The sequence below is a fragment of the Camelina sativa genome, chromosome 10 (genome assembly GCF_030686135.1).
Source record: "Camelina sativa cultivar CO46 ecotype springtype chromosome 10, ASM3068613v1".
Taxonomy (NCBI): domain Eukaryota; kingdom Viridiplantae; phylum Streptophyta; class Magnoliopsida; order Brassicales; family Brassicaceae; genus Camelina; species Camelina sativa.
The window spans coordinates 4,579,598-4,591,224 of NC_141889.1; the positions used below are offsets into that span (position 1 = coordinate 4,579,598).

The 11,627-nt window shown below is 33.6% G+C and overlaps 3 protein-coding genes across 3 annotated transcripts; all 3 read left to right on the plus strand.

The window, feature by feature from the left end:
• The first annotated feature begins 320 nt into the window (after positions 1–320).
• On the plus strand, positions 321–1,790 carry LOC104717168 (putative xyloglucan endotransglucosylase/hydrolase protein 18). The gene is made up of 3 exons (XM_010434701.2): positions 321–848; positions 943–1,136; positions 1,236–1,790. Exons 1-3 carry the CDS (start codon positions 567–569, stop codon positions 1,606–1,608), a joined length of 849 nt encoding a protein of 282 aa, XP_010433003.1. The 5' UTR covers positions 321–566; the 3' UTR covers positions 1,609–1,790.
• Positions 1,791–2,884: 1,094 nt separating this feature from the next.
• LOC104717170 (putative xyloglucan endotransglucosylase/hydrolase protein 18) lies at positions 2,885–4,166 on the plus strand. Its single transcript, XM_010434703.2, has 3 exons — positions 2,885–3,231; positions 3,320–3,513; positions 3,614–4,166. Exons 1-3 carry the CDS (start codon positions 2,950–2,952, stop codon positions 3,984–3,986), a joined length of 849 nt encoding a protein of 282 aa, XP_010433005.1. The 5' UTR covers positions 2,885–2,949; the 3' UTR covers positions 3,987–4,166.
• A 4,972-nt stretch (positions 4,167–9,138) lies between these two features.
• On the plus strand, positions 9,139–10,758 carry LOC104717171 (xyloglucan endotransglucosylase/hydrolase protein 24). The gene is made up of 3 exons (XM_010434704.2): positions 9,139–9,744; positions 9,846–10,039; positions 10,150–10,758. The coding sequence occupies exons 1-3, from the start codon at positions 9,481–9,483 to the stop codon at positions 10,493–10,495; spliced, it is 804 nt and encodes a 267-aa protein (XP_010433006.1). The 5' UTR covers positions 9,139–9,480; the 3' UTR covers positions 10,496–10,758.
• The last annotated feature ends 869 nt before the right edge of the window (positions 10,759–11,627 follow it).

Genomic DNA, 11,627 nt, shown 5'->3' on the forward strand with positions numbered 1-11,627 from the left:
CTTTAAGATGATATTTCATATTTGGGTTTCTATTGGATGGGAGTATTTAGATTGTTAATAGTATTTATTTTTTAAGATGATTGAAACCCAAATAAATTAAATACTATTAGCAATTATTATTATATTACCGTTCACTCTTTTGGAACGAAACATTTATCTATAGGAGTGGTGTGGGCCCGGGTCGTAAAATAATATAGACTCTCCATGCGGCGGGGAGGGTTTGCGCTCGAGTCAAAAAGTCGAAGCCGCGTTGACAACGACCACAAAGCGGGAACATCATGTGAGCTACAAATGTGCATATACATGAATCAGTATCTCGAATCGTAACAATAAACGAGTAATCAATATATATTTTATTGGGTTCACTTGTAACAAGCCAACAACATGTCGTATGAGCCAGCTAGTGAATAGCAGATAATCAATAATCATCAACCCAATGAACCTTCCATCTCTTTTTCCTTTTGTCATTTCAAGCCACTATATAAACTCATGTCACTTACCTCAGTTTTCCATCAACAATACATTTGAGATAAACCAATACTCCTCGAGAGCTCTACAAATTCAATATGAAGTTTTCTTGTGGTACAAGTTTTGCCTTCTTGATTCTGTTTCTCTTCGCCGTACAATCTGTGCATGTGTATGCGGGTAGCTTCCATAAAGACGTTCAAATACATTGGGGTGATGGCCGCGGTAAGGTTCGTGACAGAGATGGAAAGCTTCTTTCTCTCTCACTCGACAAATCCTCTGGATCCGGCTTTCAGTCCAACCAGGAGTTTCTATACGGCAAAGCTGAGGTTCAAATGAAACTTGTTCCTGGTAATTCAGCTGGAACAGTGACAACATTCTATGTAAGTTACATACAATTTCAAAGTATTTTGTCATCTATTCCTACCTTAAATTACATATATTGAGTATGTTGGTGTTTATGATGACTTTTTGTAGCTTAAATCTCCTGGAACTACATGGGATGAGATCGATTTCGAGTTTTTGGGAAACATAAGTGGTCATCCATATACCCTCCATACTAATGTTTACACAAAAGGCTCAGGAGACAAAGAACAACAATTTCATCTATGGTTTGACCCAACAGTTAACTTTCACACGTACTGCATCACATGGAATCCACAAAGGATTATGTAAGTGTAACCTTTGATTCCTTGTATGGCGTATAATCTTATAAATCTTGCAGCTATAAGCTCATGAACTGACACTCTCTTTTTCATTTTTCCTCTCAGTTTCACAGTTGATGGAATTCCTATTAGAGAGTTCAAGAACTCCATGTCACGTGGAGTCCCATTCCCAACAAGCCAACCAATGAGGCTCTACGCGAGTCTGTGGGAAGCCGAACACTGGGCCACAAGAGGAGGGTTAGAGAAAACCGATTGGTCAAAAGCTCCTTTTACCGCTTTCTACAGAAACTACAATGTTGATGGATGTGTATGGGCTAATGGAAAATCATCTTGTCCCGCAAATTCGCCATGGTTCACTCAACAACTTGATTTGAATGGTCAGACAAGGATGAAAGGAGTACAAAGTAAATACATGGTCTACAACTATTGCACTGATAAAAGAAGGTTTCCTCGAGGTGTTCCTCCAGAGTGCAGCTAAATATATTGATTCTTCGATTCGTGAATACGTTACCTTGCATTACGTAACTCAAATATTCTATCTATTATTTTCATTTATTAATGGTTGATCATATATGTGTGTGTTCGCGCTGTGCCTGTGTAAGCTTTCTTAAGTAAGCAAATAAAATAAATTATGGAAAAAAAGAGTTTTTGCGTCTAAAACTTAATTAGCTTTTTCTTGGTTTGTGAAAATCGTAAACATGGAGTGCACTGAGAAATTCATTACTAAAATTCACAAGAATGATTTTTGAAGGACATATATAAATAAAAATAAGCTTACTAGATGGATGACGGATGAGAGTTCCAAGTTTCAAATTAAAATGCATATGTTTAGGACAGTCAAATTATAACATAAATTTTTTGTTTTTGTTCAATAGCTAGGAACATTTGACTTGATCTATATATATGTTATAACATAAATTAAGGTTTCTAGATATATAGGTTTAAAAGTGGCTTCCAATCTCAGTCGTTGTAAATGTAATTCTCACTTGTAAATGGATATTAAATCAGATATACGAATACCCAAAAAAAAATGATGTTTTCTTTTTGTGTTGGGAGGTCAATGATATTGACCAAGACTTAAAAAATGAGCTAATGACAGTTCATATCTAAGTTTAAGGAAACTTCGCTTTATCTTTATATTAATGCAGTAATTCATCAAATTTTTCTTAAAAAAAAATTGAATCCTTTCTAACATTTTTTTTAACATATCGTCTTCTGACTTATGAGTATATTTTTGAGATTTTATGTAAGTATATGTCCATCAACTATCTTTCAATTTAATTTATATAGGTGATGAACATAATTTACATAAAATCCCAAAAATTTACTCAAAGCTACATATTTTGGGACTTAATTTTTTTAAGCCAATCAAAGCTATATATACTTTAAGTCAATCAACAATATAAACAAATATAAAAGTAGACTTATTAAAATGCAAATATTAGTATTTGAACCCTCTATGTGGTGGGGAGGGTTTGCACTCAGGTCAAAAAGTCGAAGCAGTGTTGACAATGATCTCAACGCGGGACCATCATGTGCTATGTGCTGTTCAAATGTCTATATACATTATTTTCTCTGTTTCGTAACAATAAACGAGTAATGAAATTATTATTTTATTAGGTTCACTTTGTAACAACCAACAAAGAGGTCTAATGAGCCAACTAGAATACAGCCCACGACTTAATAATCAAAACTATGAACCTTCCATCTCTTTTTCCTTTGCCATTTCCAGCAGCTATATAAACTAATGTCACTTACCTCAAACTTTCATCAACAATACATTTAAGATACATCAATACTCCTCCAGAAATCTACAACAATGAAGCTTTCTTGTGGTACAAGTTTTGCATTCTTGGTTTTGTTTCTCTTTGCGGCACAATCTGTGCATGTATATGCGGGTAGCTTCCACAAAGATGTTCAAATACATTGGGGTGATGGCCGTGGAAAGGTTCGTGACAGAGATGGAAAGCTTCTTTCTCTCTCGCTCGACAAATCCTCTGGATCCGGCTTTCAGTCCCACCAGGAGTTTCTCTATGGCAAAGCTGAGGTTCAAATGAAACTTGTTCCTGGTAACTCTGCTGGAACAGTAACAACATTCTATGTAAGTTACATACACTAACAAAGCATTTTTTTGTCATCTTTTAAAATTCCTTAGATTACATATATTGAGTATGTTGGTGTTTATGCAGCTGAAATCGCCTGGAACTACGTGGGATGAGATTGATTTCGAGTTCTTGGGAAACATAAGCGGTCATCCGTATACCCTCCATACTAACGTTTACACAAAAGGCTCAGGAGACAAAGAACAACAGTTTCATCTATGGTTCGACCCAACAGTTAACTTTCACACTTACTGCATCACATGGAACCCCCAAAGGATTATGTAAGCGCAACCTTCGATCCCTTGTATGGTGTATAATCTTAAAAGTTTTGAGGAGATGAGCTCATGAAGTCACATTCTCTTTTTGTCCCCTCTCTTTCAGTTTTACAGTTGATGGAATTCCTATTAGAGAGTTCAAGAACTCCGTATCACGTGGAGTCCCATTCCCAACAAGCCAACCAATGAGACTCTACGCGAGTTTGTGGGAAGCCGAGCATTGGGCCACAAGAGGAGGGTTAGAGAAAACAGATTGGTCAAAAGCTCCTTTCACTGCTTTCTACAGAAACTACAATGTCGATGGATGTGTATGGGCTAATGGAAAATCATCTTGTCCCGCGAATTCTCCATGGTTCACTCAACAACTAGATTCAAACAGCCAGACAAGAATGAAAGCGTTACAGAGCAAGTACATGGTCTACAACTATTGTGCCGATAAAAATAGATTTCCTCGAGGTGTTCCTGCTGAGTGCAGCTAAATTGTTGATTCTTTTATTCGTTAAATAAGTTGCTTACCATTGCCTTTGTAACTCAAATGGTTTTTTTTATTAATTAATTATCATTCATTTGTTGCTCATATACTTGTGTTGTTTCTGTAAGTAATAAGATTAAATTATTGAAAAAACGCTTTCATTTTCTAAACTTAATTGTTTTCACTAGATTTGTTAAAAAAATTCAACACTGAGAGAGGTTCATTAATTTTACTAGACTGCTTACAAAAAACATAATTCATAGGCTTTACTATTATGAAGAAGAATTTATCTATCTGATATGAAGGTACTTTAATACTCTCCTGATCAGAACACTTTAGTCTTAACTTAATAATTTCTGAGTGAGAGACTGCATCGCCATACTGATGCAGCATATAATGGACTACGTTGGTGTCTACGGATTTGGATCCATTAGATTCATTAGCTTATGTAAATTAATAATTATTTATTTCCAAAGGATCAGGATTAGAATATTTGGTTTCCTTAGTTTTAGATTCGAGTTTATCATAAAGGGTGTATAAAAGGGATTAAATCCATGTATGGAGAATTATGGATTATTGAATAAACGTTGTTTTAAGAGAGCTTTGCCTAAAGCCTAGAGAGGGGGACTCTCAACCCTAAGAGCTTGTGTTCAAGCCCTGCAAGGAGGACTTGCAAAACCACGTCGATATCGTTCCCGATCTCGACCCTATCCTTATTGCTTCTTCGTCAAGTTACGACGTTCTAAGCAAGATCCGTTCGTGTATCCGAGTTCTCCTTGGAGATCTAGCGTTTTCGTCCGTTAATTAAGTTTCCGCTCTCTATCACATACTCACATATTTGTGGACTCGATTGACACAACAATCAGACTTCCGGCCTCTTCCCTAAATATATACCATCATCCTTCGGTTGGTCTGTCGTTCCCGCTGCCTTGCAGAATGGACCGTTTGGGCCTAATCTTTTGAAGTCTTTATTGTAATCAGTATTCTTTTATGTGCTTTTTGTAAACATTAACCAAAGTTTGTACTAACCACAGTATGTAAAAATGCAACGTCAAAAAACATTTGACGTGAACAAAATCTTGTATTCTCGAATTAATTCTCAAAAAGATAAAAACTGACGAGTTTATTACTAGTTTATATCATTCCGTAGTTTTCATTAAAACTGCCCCACAGCAGATATTTTTTAATTATTACCATTGTGTTTGAAAATTGAAAGTGCTGGTTCTGATAACAATATTAATCCATATATGTCATGATTGACCTACAAGTCAATGCTCATCTCTACTTCAAAAGTGTTTTATGGGGCAGGTTCTTCTCGGACCGTCCATGATTAAAGTTTAATATTAACTGATTAGAGAATACTATAATGATGTGTACATACGCAGAACTTGGGTTTCAAAAAGCTTTTTGTTATAATTATCGGCTAGATTTTTCGCATTTGTGGTTAAAATGATTCCAAGAGAGTGACTGATCAAAAAAAATCATGTTTAGATAGAATTATATCAAAAATGATATGCTAAACGTATTTTAAACCATGATCATATAAAGTCATGCAATAAATTTATTTTTAATGATAGCATATTAGAGAAATCAGTTTTAAAAGAAAAACCTTTGGTATCAGTAAGATCGAGATTGTCACCCCATGCATCGTTTTAAGAAAAAACATTTGGTTACATTATAAAATAGTACAGAATAATAAAATTGTAACTAATTTCCAAAGCAAAAGTTCGTAATCAAACGTTCACATAGTCTAATTAGCTAGAGACAGAGTTTAAGTCATTGTATATTTATAAATTCTTTGTGATAGTAGCTTATTTGATATCATGAGAATTAATATTAGCGCTATGAAGTCATAGACCTACAATAATAAGTGAATATTTGGTGATGTTCATCCAATGTGAAATCACTATTTAACAAGTGGCTAACAATATTTTAATTAGTGATGATTAGATCGAGGCCAGAGAAGTGATCATAGTAACATACTTAATAAATATATAGGCCATAACAAAGTTTGAAAAAGACAAGGAACCTAAAGGAAAGGACAAACCAAAATAATTGATGCACCAGTTACTAATTACGCTTATCCGTTTAGATATGTTACTACTTTATGAAAATGACATTCCGCCAATTATTTTAGTACATAAACACAGGTTAGGCACAATTTGTTCTGTAACAAATGTCATTCAATAAACTTTTTTTTTTTCTAAATAATTGTGTGGTTGTGTGGTGAGTCTACAACTATTTTATAGTTTGACATGCATTGACGAATCCGTCGTCATCAGTCTCATCTACCGTGATCATACTTGACTAATACATATAGTTTCTAAGGAAATAATATGTTAATGTATTTTCAAGATTTTAAAATGACTAGACAATAACTCTGGATTATCAAACTGTTACTGTATATAACGTTCTATCATATTTTCGAAAAAATCTAATTACACTTAATATGAATTGTATTGTGGTGATAAACGTTCTACTATAACATCTGAGATTATAAAGTTGACCGTATATAACTCAAAGTCTCTCGAACGTATCCATCAGTTTTAATCACAAATCCTCCAATTTATTCTTTAAAAAAATTTTGAACTGATGATTAGGATTGAGTTCGAGTTGGTAACAACGTTCTACTATAACATATTGTGGTGATAAACGTTCTACTATAACATGGTAGTATTATAAAGTTGACAGTCTATAACCTAAAATCTTTCGAACATATCCATCAGTACAATCACAAATCCTCCAAATTATCCTCAAAAAAATTTGAACTGATGATTTAGGATTGAATTTGAATTGGTAAGAACGTACTTTAAAAAACAAAATCCCAAAAGAAATGGTTATCCAGAAAACTGATGAATTAAATTAAGCACTAACCATAGTGTTCAAAAATAAGATAATGCAATAACATTTAATGATCCCGGAATTGACAAGACCAGACTTAGTTGTCCGAGATGTGGGTTCGTTAAAATGAAGTTATATGGTTAAGTTAATATTGAGATTAGGCCCTTGATTAAGAATTGATGATGAGCCATTACACTTAATAAATTAATTTCTAAAATGATACAGCTGTAAGGAGTAATGGGACCAAGTTGACGTTTGGTTAGGCCGTCCAAATCCAAATTTCCGTGTCAAGAAATTTCATCCAATGAATCATATTCGTATGTATATATTAACTTCTAGTAATAGTATTCGCTTTAATTTCGTAGCTATCCCCATATTATGGTCCATGACTCCCATAGTCCATACTATTACTTCCTCAAAAGTATATGCTACTATTTAAACCCAAAATGTCTTTTGTACTTACCTCAAGTCATGTCAGTGTAAAACAAATTAACACAAGTTAGACAAATAATAGACATTCGATGTATTGGTCTTGATAATCATTTATGTTACCGAAGAGAATCTCATATCTATATTTGTATGAACATTTTATGAACATATCAAATCTCATACAACAAAATTTTTGGTAGGATATGTAAGAGTTGAATACTTCTCTTCGAATTAGCTTTTAACTGAATAATATTCAAACGTATTGTATGGAACGATTGCATTTGTTGATATTCTATACTAAATTCTATGATATTGTTTGGCAATGATGTGAAAACTCAATATGATTTTTTCGAAATAATTTTTGACCACTTATTACTATTTTTTGGCGTCAAAACAGAAGACAAAAATAGCAAAAAGTTGGAAATACCAAATAATGCTTGTTCCTTTATATGAACAATGACGATAAAAAATAGCTTTGGTGCTTTGAAAAAATAGCCTTTGAGTTTGGACCACTCATATTCATTAGTCATTTCCAATAAATATCAGTAGTTGTCCTCATAGACAACATTAAATTTCTTTTATTTGTGGTTTCCTCAGATTTAATTCTAGCTTAAGTACTGTGGACAGCTGTGTTAATTTGTCAAATGAGTGTACACCAATCAAATTAAATTTCTTCATTTGATCAACAAACAAAAAAAAAACACTCTAACCAAAAACCACTAATGCGTACATGCATTTTGAGTATATAAATATATGATTATACATGTATGTCTTAGTGTTGCATTTCTTTTGAGAAAAAATATATGCAAATATTACGTATATAATTCAGCTAGCTTTACTTTCGTTTAATAATTACTTAGCTTTACTTTAGTTCAATATAGCTTTACTTACGTATACAAAGTTATACATCAGTAATTATAACATTTGATTGAATTAGAATGAAAACAAATAAAGTAGACCGATAGGTATGGTTACACATATTGATCATCGTTTTGTTATTTTGCAATGACACATCTTAATTGACTCCCATCATTAATTAGTGACCAACCAAAAGAAATTGACCTTTTCTATTTACAAGAAAGCGTGTGTGTGGTGGTACTTGCTAACGCCATCAAATCTTTAACCCATACACTAAACTCATACTTTTCTTCGTTGCTTCTATTGTCAATTCACATACATATATATGTATATATTAATCACATCATCAAATCGTAATAATATTGGGAAAAAAAATTGTAAGCTTAAAAAAACTTTACGTTAAAATGTCCAAAGAAAAGTTCGACGTGAGTCGGAGCAAGTTGTTTTGTTCCTAAAGCATGGTCCAGTGGCGACCCAATAATTGGATACATATATACAAACTTGAAAAATAATCGAAAATATTTAGAGAAAAAAATATATTCACAAGACATATTCTCTCTTCAAAAAATTTCAACTAAGCAAAAAATTTGAAGTCGAACAATTCCACACGTAATATATCTTTAGACCTCTTATTTCTTCTATCCTCCCTATTACCTATAGCCAGGGGCCTCTACCGCTCTACGTAGTGGTTTAAGATGTATGAACACATTTGAAATACCGAGAGTCGTGTAAAAATATATAGAAATTACAAAGCACGCAACCAATTATATAGCAAACCATATTATTAAAAAAAATCAACCATATTATGAAATTATTGCACACAGAAACAAAAACTATTATAACATTTACTTATATTGCTAGAGTCTAAAGAAACTGACATCTAAACTTTTATTTTTGTTATAATGTTATATTTTCAAACACACTACATAATTTTAGATACCACTTTGGTTTACGGCAAAAAAAAAAAAAAAAAAACTTTTTTTGTCTGCGTCAATTTTGATATTTTAGTCGGTCATGAATATCTTCCAAACAATTCCAATTTTTATTTTCCATCTAGAAAATGCAACATATTTTCTAACAAATACGCTCATGTTAATATTTACTATAACATTTAAAAGCCAAATTAAGGATGATAAAACTTAATCTGCTTACCAGATGATGGAGGAGATACTCGAGACTCCAGCTGTAACACATCTTGCATGCAATTGTCTTGATATTAGCCTCCTTTTGTTCACCCACTCTCTTCTTCTTCTCACTTATTTAATGTTATTATCTCCCACTATATATACCTCTCTCCCTTCTTCTCTCTTCCTCACATTCCTCACCAAACCCCCTTAAACACACCCACACGTACGCACACATATTATAAAACAATGTCTCCTTTCAAAATATTCTTCTTCACGGCTCTTATCTTGGCAGCGTTTTCAGCCTCCGTTGCTGATTTTAACAGCGACGTCAACGTAGCTTGGGGAAATGGCCGTGGGAAGATACTCAACAACGGCCAGCTTCTTACTCTCTCCTTGGACAAATCCTCTGGTTCTGGCTTTCAATCCAAAACAGAGTACTTGTTTGGAAAGATTGATATGCAGATTAAGCTCGTTCCTGGTAACTCAGCAGGAACTGTCACAACTTTCTACGTAAGATCACTTTCTCTAGTAGTTTTAAATTGATTTGGGTTTGATTTCTAAAAGAGTTTATCTTAATATTTTTTGTGTTTGTTTTTTTTTTTTACTTTCAGCTAAAATCTGAAGGATCGACTTGGGATGAGATTGATTTTGAGTTCTTGGGTAATATGACTGGAGATCCTTATACTTTACACACTAATGTATACACTCAAGGCAAAGGTGACAAAGAGCAACAATTCCATCTTTGGTTCGACCCTACAGCAAATTTCCACACTTACTCAATCCTCTGGAACCCTCAAAGAATCATGTAAATTCAAAAATCTCACCTTTCTTTCCATACACGTAACTAAACCCTAATTAGGTTTTCTAACTTTTTTTATTAATCATACCTTCTGTTCTTCTTTTTGTCCTAATCAGATTGACCGTCGATGACACACCAATCAGAGAGTTTAAAAACTCTGAGTCGATCGGTGTCTTGTTCCCCAAAAACAAGCCGATGAGGATGTACGCAAGTTTATGGAATGCAGACGATTGGGCAACTAGAGGCGGTCTTGTTAAAACAGATTGGTCCAAAGCTCCATTCATGGCTTCTTACAGAAACATTAAGATCGACTCGAAACCAAACTCCAATTGGTACACTCAACAGATGGATTCAACGAGCCAAGCTAGACTCAGATGGGTGCAGAAGAATTACATGATCTACAACTACTGCACCGACCGTAAAAGGTTTCCACAGGCCCCTAAGGAATGCGCAACAAGCTAATAGATTCTCAATTATATATCTTATTTATTTATCTATCTGCCTCTTTCTTTCTCCTTCTTATGTGAATGCTCTGTTTCTTGTTTGTCAATTGTCTGAGAATTTCCTTTTTATTTTCTTGTTTTCGATTCTTTTCATTGTAAATCTCTGTCCAATAAAGGCAATGGTGTGACTTTGCTCTTATAGAAGATATGTATAAAAAGATGTCTCTGTTTTATTTGTAAAAAAATATGTTTATGAGATAATGATAGTTCTATCTTCTTCTAGTTTTCCTCATACAAAAATGACAGTTTATTATTATTATTATTATTATTATTATTTAGTTAAATAGTTTAATTTTTACATTCATTGTAAGATATATAGGAAACGTGTTAAATGCCTCTTAATTAAATGTAGTTATTGTAAAAGATCAAAAATCAACTTTATCAAATTTGTATTTACTAAAGAGTTTGTATGTCATAATCCTACATTCAATAAAAATATCAACAAATCACATGTTTTCATATAATGAGAATTTTTTTACACTTCACACTTCCTTTTTTTTTTAACGACTTCTTTATTACGATAAATATCAACTGTTACATCTTACTTCTTGAACAAGGAAATAAGAAACATTGGTATACACATTATAACTTGAATTATTTGGAATGGTAGTCTTTGATAGAAGATCTGCTACTTGATTGTTGTTTCGTGGTGTCCATTTGAAAATCACATTAGCAAATTGTGTCTTCCAGTAGTTGATGTTGCGGATCCAGTTGAAACTCTTAAAATTAAACACCCGCCCATCAAGGATATCCGTGATTTGCTTGCAGTCTCCTTCAAAAATGATTTTTCTATATCCTCTGCTCCAACAGTGTTGCATTGCAATGAGTAGAGCTTGTAGCTCACTATCTAATGGTGATTCAGTCAATTGGCCAACGGCCTGTCCCGCATCAATGAAATCGCCCTTCTCATTTCGTATTATCCATCCTAATCTTGCTTGTCGAGTATCATTGTTGAAAGAACCATCATAATTGCATTTGAGCCAACCCAGAGGTGGCTGCTGCCAATTCGGTCGAGAAGAGTTAGGACCACTTACTTGGGGATGAGTTGACACATGACACTTCCTTATAAAGACAAACAAAAAAAAAACAAT

Bases quoted from the DNA above. Each gene is read 5' to 3' on its own strand.
- LOC104717168 (XM_010434701.2), top strand. From the start codon at position 567: ATGAAGTTTTCTTGTGGTACAAGTTTTGCCTTCTTGATTCTGTTTCTC. The intron at 849-942 runs GTAAGTTACATA...GACTTTTTGTAG, and splicing joins GAACAGTGACAACATTCTAT to CTTAAATCTCCTGGAACTAC. The intron at 1,137-1,235 runs GTAAGTGTAACC...TTTTCCTCTCAG, and splicing joins TGGAATCCACAAAGGATTAT to TTTCACAGTTGATGGAATTC.
- LOC104717170 (XM_010434703.2), top strand. From the start codon at position 2,950: ATGAAGCTTTCTTGTGGTACAAGTTTTGCATTCTTGGTTTTGTTTCTC. The intron at 3,232-3,319 runs GTAAGTTACATA...GTGTTTATGCAG, and splicing joins GAACAGTAACAACATTCTAT to CTGAAATCGCCTGGAACTAC. The intron at 3,514-3,613 runs GTAAGCGCAACC...CCTCTCTTTCAG, and splicing joins TGGAACCCCCAAAGGATTAT to TTTTACAGTTGATGGAATTC.
- LOC104717171 (XM_010434704.2), top strand. From the start codon at position 9,481: ATGTCTCCTTTCAAAATATTCTTCTTCACGGCTCTTATCTTGGCAGCG. The intron at 9,745-9,845 runs GTAAGATCACTT...TTTTACTTTCAG, and splicing joins GAACTGTCACAACTTTCTAC to CTAAAATCTGAAGGATCGAC. The intron at 10,040-10,149 runs GTAAATTCAAAA...TGTCCTAATCAG, and splicing joins TGGAACCCTCAAAGAATCAT to ATTGACCGTCGATGACACAC.